At 41.7% G+C, this 17,301-nt stretch overlaps 1 protein-coding gene across 1 annotated transcript; it reads right to left on the reverse strand.

The window, feature by feature from the left end:
* Positions 1 to 2,458: 2,458 nt before the first annotated feature.
* Positions 2,459 to 11,008, reverse strand: KRT28 (keratin 28). Its single transcript, XM_003942808.4, has 8 exons — positions 10,493 to 11,008; positions 9,965 to 10,047; positions 9,275 to 9,431; positions 7,292 to 7,453; positions 7,087 to 7,212; positions 4,056 to 4,273; positions 3,382 to 3,437; positions 2,459 to 2,784 (listed from the first exon to the last, which is right to left on the reverse strand). The coding sequence occupies exons 1-8, from the start codon at positions 11,006 to 11,008 to the stop codon at positions 2,642 to 2,644; spliced, it is 1,461 nt and encodes a 486-aa protein (XP_003942857.1). The 3' UTR covers positions 2,459 to 2,641.
* Between the last annotated feature and the right edge of the window lie 6,293 nt (positions 11,009 to 17,301).

Below are 17,301 nucleotides of genomic sequence, written 5' to 3' on the forward strand. Positions count from 1 at the left end.
AGCTGGGATTACAGGCACGTGCCACCATGCCCAGCTAATTTTTTGTATTTTTAGTAGAGACGGGGTTTCACCATGTTGACCAGGATGGTCTCAATCCCTTGACCTCGTGATCCACCCGCCTCGGCCTCCCAAAGTGCTGGGATTACAGGCTTGAGCCACCGCACCCGGCTAGAAGGCCTCTTAGAATTAAAAACAAACTCCCAAAATAAAACTTCAATAGATGAGTTGGAAAATAAATTTCTAAAAAGCTCCCCAAAGTTTGAACAAAAAGATAAAAAGATAAATATGTGAGCCTTGAAAGAGCCAATCTCTCTTTCTCATTTTTTTTTTTTTTTTTTTTTTTTTTTTTTTGATATTGAGTCTCACTGTGTCACCCAGGCTGGAGTGCAGTGGCACGATCTCAGCTCACTGACTGCAACCTCTGCCTCCTGGGTTCAAGCGATTCTCCTGTCTCAACCTCCCAAGTAGCTGGGATTGTAGCCATGCGCTACCACGTCTGGCTAATTTTTTTTATTTTTAGTAGAGACAAGGTTTCACCACATTGGCTAGGCTGGTCTCAAATGCCTGACCTCAAGGCGGTGCCTGTAATCCCAGTTTCTTTTTAAAAAGTTTTCTTCAAGGTTCTTTATTACCTCTGTTTCCCCTGAGGCAGGAGAATCTCTTGAACCGGGGAGGCAGAGTTTGCAGTAAGCTGTGATCACACCACTACACTCCAGCCTGGTTGACAGAGTAAAACTCCGTCTCCTAAAAAAAAAAAATGAACCCCAAATGATATTCAACCTTTTATTCTAATCCTTTCCTAAGGTTTATCTCCTCATTTCTAAGTTTTTTTCTAATTGTGACTTACGTAGAGAACCAAAACTTTCTACTTTAACAACCACAAGTAAAGGTGGAATAAAAATCTTTTCAGACATGAAAGGTATCAAAACATTGATCTCCTTTGCACATTTTGTTGGGAAGCCACTAGAGAGAAAAACATGAAAAAGAAAACACAGGATCCTGGAAATGGAGTTCCAATGTGAGTGCACCGAGTGAATTTTCCCACACGACAGCTGGGTAGCAGGCTTAAAAAACAGAAGCCGGTCCGGCGTCGTGGCTCACGTCTGTCATCCCAGCACTTTGGGAGGCCAAGGTGGGTGGATCATGAGGTCAAGAGATCAAGACCACCCTGGCCAACAGGGTGAAATCCTGTCTCTACTAAAAATACAAAAATCAGATAGGCTTGGTGGCCCTTGCCTGTAATGCCAGCTACTCAGGAGGCTGAGGCAGGGGAATTGCTTGAACTTGGGAGGCGGAGGTTGCAGTGAGCTGAGATTGCGCCACTGCACTCCAGCCTGGGTGACAGAGCGAGATTCCATTTTCCTGATTGTTGAACAAGGAACCCCATGTTTTCATTTGGCACTGGGTCCTGCAAATTACGTAGCTGGCCCTGTATATTGTACATTTGGAAATTATTTCCCTGTGAATTTCTAGTATTTGCTTCATTTGACGGCTCTTGGCTGAAGATTTTGTAAATACCCCACTCTTCACTACCTTTTTGAATCCCATGTGACTGGAGGGTAGTGAGATAGAATTCCTTCTCTCACTGAAGCTTTTCCCTGGAATCGGGCCATATATCAGAGAAATAAAGGAGCTGCTTTCCTTTTAAGCAATTTAATATTTGTTGGGAATTCCTACTGTACATTTTGATCCAGAAAGATAGAAATAATCATAAACACAAGAATCATGATGTTCAACCTCATGAGGTTTCAAGTTGAAGAACAGGTGTTGGTGAGTTAAATTTGGCTGGCCACGTGTTTTTGTACAGACAGTGAGCTAGGAATGGTTTTACATTTTTAAATGGTTGAAGACATTTAAAAGAAGAATAATATTCCATGACAGGTAAACGTATTTACAATTCAAATTTCAGCCTTCATAAATAAAGTTTTATTAGAACACAATCAAGTTCACTTTTTCATCTATTGTCTATGGCCAAGGTTTCTAGTTGAAATAGAGACCTTATGGCCTGCCATGCCTAAAATATTTGCTCTCTGTGTCTTCACGGCAAAAACTCCTGACTCCTGTTCTAGGAAATGTGTCCCTAACACAAGCCATATCGCTGTGGATTTTTCCGGAGATTATCTCTGTTAGACGAGGAGTGGTATCCTGGGTAATGTGGATAGAAGAGTTTGAGAGAGGCTCTTGGTAAAATACCAGGAATGCGTCATCTAGTGGTGAGACTTCTCAGTCACAGGAGAATTTCTGAATTTTTCTATTATTTGTCCATGTATATATGGTGTGATTTAAAGATTATGCCTGGTGAATGTTTAATATTCAAATGCCATTTGGTGGTATTGACTAGTACTTAAATCAACAATGAAAGGCAGTTAAAACATATTCCACAAATGTTTCCCTATGAATTAAACATAGAAAAAAATCACAAGTAATTATTTATTAGTCATCACTGAATGGAAATGGATGCATATCAACTTTTTTGTTTATTTGAAACCAACACCCAACATCCTGTAAAACTAAGAAAACAGATATTTTTGCTAAGTAACTTATCTTTAAAAGTAAAAAGTGTTTATATTCTCCCTGATATTTAGAATAATGCAGTTGTACAAGATCCCTTCCCAAATTATTCTTTTCTCTAAAACGACAGCTAGAAAGGAACCCTTTTTTCTGTCTTGCCATTGGTAATCTTAGATGTCTTTTCTTCAATGGAGTGAATCCTTGATGAAAGAACTTTACCACGCTGATCTATCTCTTCAACCACTGTCTTTACCAGTGTAGTTTTGGATAAATCTAGAAACAAAACATATGAATATATATATTCAACCAAAAAGGTTACATGACAATTCTATGGCTAGTTCAATATAATATATTATGCATATTTTTGGTTGAGGGAGTAAGTATATATTTGTAATAATAGTTTGGGATAGTTTTAGCCACTTAAAGTAATATTTCCTCTCCAGAACATTTTACCTAAAATTACTTAAATATTAACTATTGTCATAGTGTATGACTGTCATTAATGTAAAAGTATTACTCCGATAGAACTAGAGGGTCAGAGTGCTGGCTCACACCCATCATCTCAGAACTTTGGTAGGTCAAGGTGGGCAGATCACCTGAGGTCAGGAGTTTGAGACCAGCCTGGCCAACAAGGTGAAACTCCGTCTCTATTAAAAATACAAAAACTAGCCAGGTGTGGTCGTGGGTGCCTGTAATCCCAGTTACTTGGGAGGCTGAAGCAGGAGAATCACTTGAACCCAGGAGGTAGAGTTTGCCGTTAGCTGAGATTGTGCCATTGCACTGCAGCCTGGGGAACAGAGTGAGACTCTGTCTAAAACAAAAAAAAAAAAAAAAAAGAAAGAAAGAAGAAATGGAACTAGATTTTACTACCTTTAGGTAAATTCCCAGAGCTTCCTGATCCAAAGCCCTTTGATTTGGAGCAAGAACTGTAAAAGAAATATGGTTTATTCTTTTATATGCTTACTATCACTTAAGAAACATTCATTGACTCAATGAACTCAAGTGAACTTTGTATGCCAAAAACCGGTCTTACTTTTCTATAGAGGAAACTCTTAAGATTTTTACTTGCAGGAGCCGGAAGTAATTAAATGTTATCTAAAGAGAGAATATACATAAATCTTGTTTCCATTTGATTTTTCACACCCAAGAATTTAAAACCGAAGGACATGCATCCATACATATGGATCCCAGTAGTTTGTACAGAGCACATTGATTTCAGGGCAGCAGTGATATTAGGTACGCACTGAAAGAAGGATAAAGCCTGCTTGTGGGAGGTGGAGAGAATCTTGAAATCCACAGTGATTAACATGGACAATGGATAGGAATGGCTGCAGGAACGGTTCGAGTCATCTAAGGCAGAGGAGAACACTGTGATGTACCAGATTTGGAAGAGATGACTCTCTTCCAAAAAAGGCAAGAGACGGACCTGCTTTTCTGCAGTGGGATTGAAAAAGAAAAGGCTTGGAAGTATGGAAGGCTAATGGGAAGCCTACATTTGTAGCTTAAAAGAGGCAAAAACTGGATTTTCAAATGGTTTTACTTACTTTCCATCTCCATCTATCAGGCGGCAGTAGGTCTCAATTTCTTTTTCCAGGTGGACCTTCACATCGAGGAGATGCTCGTACTCGAGCTTCTGGCCCTCGGTCTCGGTTCTGACCTGGTGCAGCTGCTCCTCCAGGGCCCCGATCTGAGCCTGAATTTGTGCCAGCTGCGCACAGTAGTTACTCTCGGTCTCTGTCAAGGAGCACTCCAGGGAGTGTTTCTGAGGACATCAAGCCATGGCAAGGGATGAAAACACTCTGAGGACCAGTAGAACAGTGTTTCTCAGTAACCAGCAGTATTGCTCCCAGTATTGTCCCAGGCAACTGTGGACATTTGTGAGGCTTGTCGCAATCAAATGTGAAAGACAGGAGGCTGGCATTTATGAAGTGAGGGCCAGGCATGATGAACGTGGGATCCTGACATGGGATAAATGGCCCTTTTCCCACAAGACTTTTGATGATTCACTGGACGTTGGTGATATTTAGGTTATATTTCTATTAAAAGCAAATGATACATTAAAGAACCCTATTAAAGGTAGCAGAATAAAAAATCGATATGGGAAAACTTATATTTTGAAATTATATATTTATGTCTGGGTTACCTGTTGTTTTAGCCTTACTCTGCTACGGTCCCTGCCAGTGTTCCAAGGCCTTTTATGCCACTGCTTTTTTTTTTTTTTTCCAAATCCATCCTTGATTTTCTGGCTTCTATCAAAGATCTTTTATTAAGGTACCTGAGATTGAATGAGTGCCTTAACAGATGTGCGATTTCAAGACAAGAGCTATATCTCATAACACAATACAGGTCATTATTTCGACACTCCTCTTACGAATATCATACTTCCTCTCTTCTACTTCCACAGTGTGTAATTTGTCTTGGCACCTGATCCCTGCTTTAATTAAGGTAATTTTCCTCTTTCCCTTATTATAGATAAATATGTCTGGGCAATTATTACTTCTTTTGATATTAGTTATTATCCAAGTGTCCACCCCAACTTCCACTCTTTCATTTTCCTTTTCTTATGTGGAGGAACTTCTGTTCTTATGTGGTTGAAAATGAGAGATTTATTACGAGAAGATGCAAGGCTCTGTCTCTTTCATTACATTTTCTAGGGTAGTTGGGCCCAAGTATTTACCTAGTAAATAATTTTATCTTACTTTTCTTTTTATTGCATTTATGGCATTATACTTTAAAAAATAATTTTGTATATTTCTAAATATATTACCTAGTAACTTCATTCTAGCATTGCAAAGAGGGAGTTATACAATGTTTGTCATAACAGGCAGCCATTGGGTCCAATGGGGCTGAGAAGCTAAGACTGACTTAGCGCTACTGATTTAGGCAAACAGGTGTGTTACATGGAGGGTGCCGGGCTGTCCAGGAGCACCTAAGTAGAAGGAGATCAAGATGGTAATGGGGAGAGTAAGGCAACAGGTAGCAAGACGCCAGCGAGGTGTGTGCGTGGCAGCTCAAAACTTTAATTTCCCTGGTAATGTGTCCTCCTAGGGTATTCCCTTTTATGACTGCTAATACACTCATAAGTCAGAGGGGACAGCATCTCTGCTTCACAGCCTTCCATTGTGAGGGCTGGCTTGTCCGAGAGGGAGGAGAACAGGATGGACTTGGAAGTTTGTACATGACAGGAAGCAAACACGTGAATGTGTATGTATTTAGACAATTCTCAACTTACAAATGACTTGTGTTCTAACTCTAAGAGTTGGAGCTTAGAATTCATTATAAGACAACAGGGTCTCAGGCATGTAAGTTAGGTTCTATGCTCCTAGTATTCTATAATTCAGTTATGTTCTGTGTTAAGCGGGCTTTTTTCGTGTGTGTGGATTATCCTATGAGTCCAAATTATAGTACCACTGGCTGCACAGACTCTAACTACTTTATAACATTCTTGTTTCTATGTGAAAATGCTCACAATGCTGGTCTGGGGACTCGAAAATGTACTTCCATCAATGTAGCTCAGAAACAGAGGGAGGATTCACTCATATAGCTCCTGCAGCAGGAAGAGAGTCCTCGGGGCTCTAGTTCAGGTAAGAAGGGGAATGGGGAAGAGAGGAGGGTTCCAGGAGCCCGCAGTGGCGGGGTGATGGGGTCTTGAGTACCCACTAGCAGCCATGATGAGGGAGAGGAGAAGAGGGCTATGCTGGTTAAGTTGGGGTCAGTCAGTGTAAAAATGTCTTCCATCTAAATCCAACATAGGGAGAAAGCACACACATTTAGAGGGCAGCAAAATCAAAAGAATCTCCCTATTGCTTTGAATCGTCTATTCCTTCTTGGCTCACTGCACTCACTTGGATAATAGCTGCTCTCTTCTTTGTGTTACAATCTGGTGTCCTCTTTGTAATTCTCAAAGTCAAGCCTTTGGGCAGTGCAGCTCACACTCTAGAAGGGAAGTCATTTTTAGCCCTGGGTTGACTCCATGCTGATTTTTTAAGTAAGCCAGGAGCTGGTGGTATGTGCCCAAGTGGCTGAAGGCCTGGCTCCTAGGTGTGCCCTCTGGGACTCGACCTCCACCCTGGACTCTGGTGATGAAGAGCCTGACAGTGCCCATGTGGCATTCAGGTGTGGTGTGTACCCTCGCTTTCTCTGCCTGCTGAAACCACATGTGACTTCTAATATGTCTTCATCAGTATTTGGAGATGCTGGTGTCATGCTAGCTCCCCGCCCTGTGTGACACTAGCCCCACACCCCTGATCAGAGACCTGTGGCTAATTTTCAGGTGGAGCGTTACTGCTGCTGTTTGCTCTGCGGGCCTGAGCTGAATGACCATAAGAAAGGACTTATGTGAAACGTCAATTTTTATGAAATGAGCACTGAGCAGCAGCCAGGAAGGAAACCCCCCGTGATGTCAAGGAGGAAGAAAAAACTCTCTTTTGAGTGTCTACCGGTCTGTTTTTCCTACTCTCCCCCACTCTCTCTGCTAAGTATTTGCCGGCAAAGGTATAATAGGAAAAAAGGGGAAGGGCTTCTCGGAGACTTTCTAGAATCACAGGAGCCAGGCTGACCTTCACTGTCACCTACCGTGGCCAGCTGGGACTGCAGCTGGATCTCCAGGGTCTGCAGGGTGCGCCTCATCTCGGTCAGCTGGCTCCGGGCAGAGGTGGCTGCGCCTGCGTCGTGGGAGATCTGCTGCTGCAGCGAGGCGCTCTGCAGGGCCGGGCAAAAGGGTCACTCGGAGTCCTCACCCGCCCCGGAGGCGTGGGCAGTGGGACGGGGCTCACCTCACCTTCTCGTTGAACCAGGCCTCCGCGTCCCTGCGGTTCTGCTCTGCGAGGGCCTCGTACTCCGCCCGCATGTTGTTCAGCAGAACCGTGAGGTCCACCCCGGGGGCTGCGTTCATCTCCACGTTCACGTTGCCTCCAGCCGCGCACTGCAGAGCTTTCATCTCCTGGAGGGAAGCACCAGTGTGGCTTTAAGGCATTGCAGATTCTCACTGAGTCTGAGAAGTTTGCAAAGGTGTTACTTTATGTCTCAGTTTGTGGTTGGGTGTAAAATTTATGGCACACAGTTTTTCAATGGACATATTCTGTCTGTATTTATACCAATCATCTATGTAATTAGTGACCTGTTGGCCGGGCGCGGTGGCTCACTCCTGTAATCCCAGCACTTTGGGAGGCTGAGACGGGCGGATCATGTGAGGCCAAGAGTTCAAGACCAGCCTGGCCAACGTGGTGAAAAACTGTCTCTGCTAAAAATACAAAAATTAGGAATGGTGGTGTATGCCTATAATCCCAGCTACTCCAGAGGCTAAGGCAGGAGAATTGCTTGAATCCCGGAGGTGGAATTTGCAGTGAGCCCAGATCGGGCCACTGCAGTCCAGCCTGGGAGACAGAGCAAGGCTCTTGTCTAAAAAAAGAAAAAAAAAAAAAAAAATTAGGGACCTGTTGATTCAAATCACCACAACCAACAAAAACAGTCATAGCACTCCAAGAGAAGTTATTTATTCTTTAAAATGAGAAAGGGATTTAAAGACCAGAGAGTTACTCAACATATAGTTATTGACTAAATATCAGATTGATGGGAATGGAACAGTGAAAAAAATCCTGAAACTTTGGGGTTTTGTATAAGATTCCATGGCAAGAAAACCTCTTGTTGCTATAACAGTTTGAAAATAAAATTGCTGGAAGTTATCCTAAGGTATCATGGTCACAGAGGATATGGTAACTATGGTACTCTTCGGTGATGTTGAGATGTGACTGGCTTTTTAAAACAAAAGTTTTTTTTTTTTTTTTTTTTCATTCTGATTCCCGAGTAGTAATGAGAGACTTTTCCTGTCTACCCTCAGTGCAAGCAAAAGGTACCCTCTTTCAGGTGGTGTGTCATTGCAGAGGACAATGCATCCTGCTGTGATCCCTACCCTACTCCAAATGCCCTCCGCAGGCTTGGCTGCAGTGGCTGCCATTTCTTCTCTTCCTTCCCTGGGACTTTCTTTTCTTGCTGTCACTCTCTACAATGCCTGGTGTACCTTTCACTCTCCTGCTGACACTTGCTGGTAGTCTGACTTCCAGTGCTCTGCTCTGGGACTCTTCCCTCTCCTTGTTTCTTTTTCATTTTTTTTTTTTTTTTCCTTTCTAGTTTCCCTTCTCTTTCCCTTTCCCATAATTTTCTCACTTGGAACAAGGGAGATGTGGTGTTTCAGCCTTTTCAAGTGACTAATGGGACACTCCTGTCATAGCCATTTTCTGAAAATTTGTCGTCCATTGCTTTGGAGACTTTTGCAGTTACTTCAGGAACAATCTTTTATTGATTTATTAATTTTCAGTGGATCGAAGCTTCTTGATATTATATGTGAAACAATGAGTTTATTATTGTACAGGGTTCAACATTAAGGCAAACCCACACTCATTCAGTGGAGAAAAACACTGATACCTCTTCCTGTTTTGAGAGGTCTTTTGTTAGAAGAGAGGCCCCTATGAACTAAAGAAATAATGTAGTGGAAAGTAAGATGGTTGTATAGATACGAAAGCAATGTATTCTTTTTAAATGGATAGAATATTGTATCAGCCTAAAAAAATAAAAGGGTACAGATCAAATTGTTAATATTTATTATCTTGGGGGATGGGAGCATAAGGGCAGAGTGGGAAAAATGAAATTGTCTTTCTATCTCTTGGCATGAATAAATTACAGTGAATAGGAACTACTATTGAACTCCACCCAGTATTTAAAATTTCCAGAATTGTGACTGGACTGTAAGTAAAGCCTCTCCTACCTCTTCATGGTTCTTCTTGAGATACGTCATCTCCTCACTCAGGGACTCATACTGCAGCTCCTGGTCAGTCTTGCAGAGTGTCAGCTCATCCAGGACTCGCCGTAATCCATTGATGTCGGCTTCTACATTTTGGTGAAATGTGAGCTCATTTTCATACCTTGGGGGGCATTTAAGTGAATTTCAGTGCCAGTAAGACTACCTCAAGAAACAGAAACATTCAATCCCAATCGATTTAAACTTAAAATCAGAAATTGAATTAGGGCTCTAAATAGTGTAAAAATATACAAAGAAAGCCCTCTTCCATTACCCCCACCTAATTCTGTACAGGATAATCAGCAGTTATTTAATCACACAAATTCCAGTGACATGACCTAATTAAATAAAAATACACCATTTTGAAATGTTATTTTAATTAAAAGTTTTCCTTAGTTTACTAATGATTTACTGAGCATCTGCTTTGTGGGTGGCAGTATTCTAGGCAGGCAGAGAAATACATCGATATTTTGTCCTGGGGTTATAATAAGTGTGTTAAAGTTGTGAGTGTGGTTGATTGTTATAATATAAATTCTTTGCTTCCTTTAATCTTTTAGGTGATAGTTCATTCTACTTGGGATGAAATTGAAATTTTATTTAACAAATTAAATAGATGGAAAATTTTTTTCTAGAGCCTGATTATTTTTTGCCACTTACTTGAGCCTGAAATCATCAGCAGCCAGTCTGGCATTATCAATCTGCAGAATGACGTTAGCATTAGCAGTAGTGGAGGAGATAATCTAGAATAAACCAAAACAGAGAACGCAACAAATAAGCGTGCTTTTATGTAAGTCATTATTTTAGGAAATGAAAAATGTTACTCAGGTTTTTGAATAAAATCTCACTTCCTTTTGTGATAATCAAAATGTTTAAAATTTAACTTTTAAAAATTAAATCATGGTTTTATTTATTCTCATACACTCACCTAACTTTAGAACTACAATACTTTTTTATTCATAGGTCTATGGATGTACTTCAGCATAAACAATGGAACTAATAACACTCTAACTATGTTAAAATTCATGAAGGGCCCATTTTTGGATAATAGGAAGAATTATTTATCTAAATAAATAAATAAATACAAATTACAGATAACAGCCATGAAACATTTCTTATTGTATGGTTTTTGCTAGGTATTTCTTAGTTTTAAATACTTGGAATAGTTCCAAATCTGTAATTTCTCACCTTATTCTTAAGATCCTCAATTGTAAGGTGATATCTGCTATAGTCATGATCAAGTCCACGGCAAGATCCAGGTCCATATTTTTCGTACCAGCCCTTGATTTTTCTCTCTAATTCAGCATTTGCCTCCTCCAGAGCTCGCACGTTATCCAGGTAGGATGCCAAGCGGTCATTAAGGTTTTGCATGGTCACCTTCTCATTTCCAGAGAGGAGTCCCCCTTCACTTCCAGCAAAGCCAACACAAGCAGCATTTCCAAAGGCACCACCAGCATGGCTCCCACCAGGAACACTGCCCAAGCCTCCTCCCAAGGCACAGGAAAATTCACTTCCAGTGACAGAGCTACTACATGCACTGCTGCCTGCAAAGCCTGTACCTCCGTTGGGTGGTCTGACAGAGCCAGCTCCAGACCTTAAGCAAACATGTCGGGATCCATTAGAAAATCGGAGAGGCATGGTGTTTTGAGAAATGTTCACCTTGTCTATGTGTAACTGCAACGTCCCAGGGGAACAGAATATCATGCACTGGTGACTTCCTTGGGCTTTTATATACAATTACTGGAGCATTCCTATTTGAGTTATATATGCCAAAAGAAAAATGGCATCCTTTAGATTAGCATAAAATTATGTGTAATTGGGTGATTTAAAAAATAATTAATGTCTAACATCCCTTGTTATTGCTTTGGGCTATTTGTTATCTTAAACATAATAGGGTTTGTTCTATATTAAGTTTACTAATGTCACTTCTACTTTTGAGTGAGTAATCCTTTACTTTCATCTAGACTCTAGGTATGTACCATCATTATCTGGCGCCAGGTATTATCACATTTTTAATAAAGTTAAGTAAGATTATTATAGAGGTCTGTGAGATACAGTAGGGTCTCAATTACCACTGAGGGATGTAAAGTACTGCTAACTACAGAAACAGATATTTTATCCCACCAGAACAGAAAAAAAAAATGTGTTGTTTAGAAAACATAGGCTAGTGATGTCTCTGTTCTTACCATGACTGCAACATCTATTTATGATCTTGGACAATGACACAAATATTGACCCATTATTTTATTTAAAATAGCATGGTTATTATGTCTGGTGCTCTATGCTAAGTGCTAAAATGAAAGACATAGTGCTAACTAAATGCAGAAATGAAAAAAGTATAATTGCAGTCTTTAAGAAATCTATTGTCAGGTCCAGACAGGGGCTGGATTATGATGAGCTTTCTGTGCTAGTTTAAAGAGTTTGTAATTAATCCTAAGTAAAAAAGCAGAGGGCAACATAATTAGGTTGAAATGAAATGAGGTGGTCAACTACAAGGTTGGAGCAATGGTCCAGGTGAGAAGGATGAAGGCAGCGGGGATGCGGTGGTTTTGAGAGCCTATGGTAATATGATGAGTTTGGGGAGTAAGGAATAAGGGAGAATTGGGGATAACTCTTTTTTTTTTTTTGAGGCGGAGTTTCGCTCTTGTTACCCAGGCTGGAGTGCAATGGCGCGATCTCGGCTCACCGTAACCTCCGCCTCCTGGGTTCAGGCAATTCTCCTGCCTCAGCCTCCTGAGTAGCTGGGATTACAGGCACACGCCACCATGCCCAACTAATTTTTTTGTATTTTTAGTAGAGACGGGGTTTCACCATGTTGACCAGGATGGTCTCGATCTCTTGACCTCGTGATCCACCCGCCTCGGCCTCCCAAAGTGCTGGGATTACAGGCTTGAGCCACCACACCCAGCGTGGATAACTCTTATGTAATTAATTTTGGATTCTGGGAACTCCTAATATTCACTGAGATGGGGAATATAGGAGGAGAAAGACAATGAGTTTAATTTTGGACCAACTGGATTTGAGGGGTTGCTAGAATGTTCCAGATGACGGTGACTGATGAAAAAAATGACTGTTTAGAATATGTACACTGAATGGGAAAAACTCTTGACTAGCAATAAGCAAAGGAAAATTGGAGGGTCCAGCTCTCATTTGTTCAACCGAGTATTTGGAAGTAATCCTGGTGCAGGAATAGAAAGGATGATGATCAGACTGACGTGGGTTTTGGGATTTGAAGACAGGTCCGGAAGAAAGAAACAGTGGCAGAGAATTTTCTGGTGTTCTTGAGAAAAAGGTTGAGACGATTGACTGTATGATCATATAGGAAGAAGAAAGTAAAACCAGAGGGACAGATGGACCGAGGAAAAAGCCAGAGAGTGAGCCATTGGGTATCTTTATGAGGTCATGAAGCAGGCGGAGTGTGAGGAGGAGATTGGTAAAGGTGAAGGATGACAGGCTAAAGTAGGATAGTGGAAACCAGAATTTAGAATTTTAAAGTAGGCCTAACTTCAGGTGTCGCCAAAGTCCAGAAAATAGCCATGGGACTGGACCCAACAGTCACTGGAACAAGAAGTCAGAAGTGGATTGGACTTGAAGGGCAAGGGAGTAGGAGGTCAGGAACTATCCATCTCTGAGGTTAAATGGGCCATCTAGAAAGGCATGAAGTTTCTCATGATGGCAGGAGATGGGAAGGAAGTGGACTGTGAGCCAGTGTCAAGGTTTTTGGATGATGAGGGAGAGGGGAGTGTGTGGTGAGGGGCCACTGGATGGCATTAGCCTCAAAAGAGGAGTCTTAGCGTAAGAATTAAGTGGCACAAAACTAGATGTGGCCCTGGGGATCTAGAGAACACAGATTCTGCCTTGAAGCCCTTATGTGAGGTGTGTGGCAGTGAGAGAAGAAGGGGAGAGAGAGGGGAAGAAGGTGGATGGAGAGGAGGTGAGAGGAAAAGATGTGGGAGAAAATGAGAGGAAGGGGAGAGAGATGGGAACAGAGATCGAGGATGAAGGAAACGTTTCTGATAGAAAAAGTCATTAGGACAATTCAGCAGAAAGTGGTTAATGCTATTAAAAATCATTTCAACCGAACTCTTGCAGAGAGGTCTGCAGAAAAGAGGTGTTCATGTAGTTGTCAAAATGTGGATAAAAAGAGTTTCCACTTCATAAGCTTGTTGAGAAGCGAACTGAGATCATGCTTAGCACAGTGCCTGGCAAATGGAAAACTGTCGGTGAATGGCGGCCATTATTATTACTGTTGTCGTGATTGTTTTTAACTGGGTGTGTGAGTGTGGAAGGCCAGGACATCAGGCTGGAAGGGAAGGAGAGGTGCGCAAGGAGAAGCCTCCTTTCTCTTGAGGCCATGGCTGTGGAGGGTGGGGGTGAAGAGAGTTGGGAGGGCAGGAAAAAGGAGAGACAAGATGCAGGAGGCACTTGGTTGTATGTGACTGGTTTCCAGTCCACTTGATTGGACTTGACTGGGTTCGGGGGGGTGATGACAAGTATAAAGTTGTTTTGCCACCAGGATAGTCAGAGGGAATCTCCTGGAACCGCCTTGGCCGAAGCAGTCTGGATGGAGCCTGGTCAGCTGGCGTGGAGGGCAGCTCATGCATGGCCTCTAAAATGCATTTTCTGGACAAAGTTGTAGGATATTCTTAGTGTTGCAGAGTTTCCACTTCGTAAGCTTGTTGAGAAGCTAAATGAGATCATGCTTGCATACTTGAAAATTGCTAAGAGAGTAGATTTTAAGTGTTCTCACCACCAAAAATGATTAAGATATGGGGTAATGCATGTGTTAATTACTTTGAGCCATTCCACCATGTACACATATTTCTTTTTGCCTTTTCTTAATCAAAATAAAGCTCTTTTATTGTTTTGTTTTCTTTAAAAATGTACGCATATTTTAAAACATCATGTTGTGCAACATCAATATATACAATTTTAATTTGTTAATGTAAAAAACAAATGAAAACAGCAAAAAGAAAAAATAACAGACGGTTTCTTTAAAAAGCATATGCTTAAATAAGTGGATTCTCCTTTTCAGCCAGCGTCTGTCATTGGGACCCTGGCGATGCCACGTTGCCGGCCACACTCGGCCTCTCCTTCCACCAGGGGGCAGGGCTCGTCTTCAAATGGATCTCGCCGCGCTGATGCGAGCGGGGCGGGAACCTCCTTTCTTTAGCCGGGTCCCTGCTGTCCTCAGGTGGAAAAGATTAAACCTCTGAAAACAAGCAGCCTCACCATTTAGCTTTATGAAGTTACAGAGTGTGATGAGTACAAAGACATGATGGCCTTACATTGCTATGGTGCTTTGTAGCTCCCAAGGGGATTTCTTGTATGATTTCTTTTTTTTTTTTTTGAAACAGAGTCTCACTTCATCACCAGGCGGCGCCAGGCTGGAGTGCAATGGAGTGACCTCGGCTCACTGCAACCTCTGCCTCCCGGGTTCAGGCAATTCTCCCGCCTCAGCCTCCCGAGTACCTGGGTCTACAGGCGTGCACCACCACCCCCAGCTAATTTTTTTGTATTTTTAGTAGAGACAGGGTTTCACCATGTTGGCCAGGATGGTCTCGATCTCTTGACCTCATGATCCACCCGCCTCGACCTCCCAAAGTGCTGGGATTACAGGCGTGAGCCACCGCACCCGGCCCATATGATCTCTTTTGAACCTTAAAATGAAGCTGAGAATTAGGAAGAGAGAGGTGTCCTTTCCCTGTTTTAAAGATAAGGAAACAGGAACCATTCAAGGATACGCAGTGTAAAACTGAATGGAGAAGGCCCAGAATGTGCCTTGTGTCTCAGTGCGGTGGTCCTTTCACACATGATTATCTTAAGGTCAGGTAGAGAAATGAAAACCAAACAATGCAAAATCTGTCTCTAGGAAAAGTATAACCATATCTCTTACGAATTCTTTGCAGACTTTTGAGTTAATAGCAAAATAAAATGTTGACTACAGGCATGCTCTCAAGTTTCATTCATTCATTCATTCATTTTTGCAGTCGAGAAATATTTAATGAGCACCTGTTTTTAAAAACCTTTATTTTAGGTTCAGGGGTACATGTGCAGGTTTGTTACATAGGTAAGCTCATGTTACAGGGGTTTGCTGTACAGATTACTTCATCGCCCAAGTACTAAGCCTAGTATCTAATACTTTTTTTTTTGATCCAGTGAACACCTACTATGTGCCAAGCATTGCATTAGTGGCAGGTGGTACTAAGGGGAAGAAAATATATGCCTTCTCAACTCTCATGGAACTTACTGTTTACCGGGGAGTTGGGCCTTGAGCAAATAAGCATAAAATTATAAATTGTGATAAAAATTAGGGAAGGAAGCAACATGGGACTATTAGGAGAGGACCTAATTTAGATTACGGCAATCCTTTTGAAGAAATGACATTAAGCAGATACCTGAAGAGAGAAAGACATTGACAGGCAAGGGGGTGTGTGAAGAGACATTCTGGGAAAGGAAGAAAATATAAGTAAATTTTTTTATTTTAGCTTGAGAAGGGAAGAGTGTGGTGCCTTCAAGGAACTGGAAGAAAACCAGTATTGCTGGTGGTGAGTATGCAGGGAGAGAGGACTGCAGAGAGCTGCCCATGAAGAGATTTATTGGCCCAGGCTAGGGATTTTGAATTTGAATCCAAGCATAAAGGGAAGCCATTAAGAAGTTTAAGCAGAGGAGTGATGGAGAGGGGATGGGAGAGGAGCAAGTGTGGGTGTGGGGGAGCCATTACAAAGCCAGTTGCAGTCATTCAGATGAGCCAGCGTAGTTAAAATAGAAGTGGATGCAATTGAGGTAATTTCGGAGAAGATCTCCATTACACCTGGTAATAAGTAGCTGTGATAAGGATGGGGAGGACAGGAAGAGAGAAGAATCAAAGGTGATTCCTGAGGTAGGCAAAATAATGACCATGCTAAAGATGTTCACGTCCTAAACCCCAGAACCTGTGAATACATTACCTTCTATGGCAAAAGAAACTTTACAGATGTGATTCAGTCAAGGATCTTGAGATGGGGAGATTATCCTGGATTGTCTGGGTGGGTCCCATATAATCAAAAGGGTCCTTAGAAGGAGGAAGGAGCGTCAGAGTCAGAAAAGGCAATGGGATGATGGAAGCAGAGACAGAGATTGGAAGATGCTATGCTGCTGGCTCTGAAGATGAAGGATGGGACCATGAACCAAGCATGCAGGTGGCTTCTAGAAGCTAGAAAAGGCAAGGAAATGGATTTTCTCCACCTGGTGAGTGATAATGCCAGCATTTGCAACTGTGATTGTTTCCACTGTATTGTGCTGTCTTCTGGGATTATGTCACCAATAACCAATACCCTACTACTGATGTTGATCAGAAATAAAGATTCTGGGCTCAAGCCCTAAGTCTCAGCACTTTGGGAGGCCAAGGTGGTTGGATCACTTGAGGTCAGGAGTTCGAGACTAGCCAAGGAAAAACCAAATAACTCCATTAAAAAGTAGGCAAAGAACATGAATGGATACGTCTCAAAAGAAGACACACACGTAGCCAAGAAACATGTGAAAAAAATCCTCAACATCACTAATAATTAGAGAAATGTAAATCAAAACCACAGTGAGATACCATCTCACACCAACCAAATGGCTATTATTAAAAGATGCTGGCAAGCCTGCAGAGAAAAGGGAAGACTTCTATACTGTCGGTGGAATGTAAATTAGTTCAGTCACCATGGAAATCAGTTTGGAGATTTCCCAGAGAACTTAAAACTATCATTAGACCCAGCAATCCTTTTACTGGGTATATACCCAAAGGAAAATAAATCGTTCTATCAAAAAGACACATGCATGTTTATTGTACCTCTATTCACAACAGCAAAGACATGGAACCAATCCAGGTGCCCATCAGTGGTTGACTGGATAAAGAAAATGTGGTATATATATATATATATATACCATGGAATACTACACAGCCATAAAAAAGAACAAAATCATGTTCTTTGCAGCAACATGGATGCAGCTGGAGGCCAATATTCTAAGTA

This window comes from Saimiri boliviensis, chromosome 17 (genome assembly GCF_048565385.1).
Source record: "Saimiri boliviensis isolate mSaiBol1 chromosome 17, mSaiBol1.pri, whole genome shotgun sequence".
NCBI classification, from domain to species: Eukaryota; Metazoa; Chordata; class Mammalia; order Primates; family Cebidae; genus Saimiri; species Saimiri boliviensis.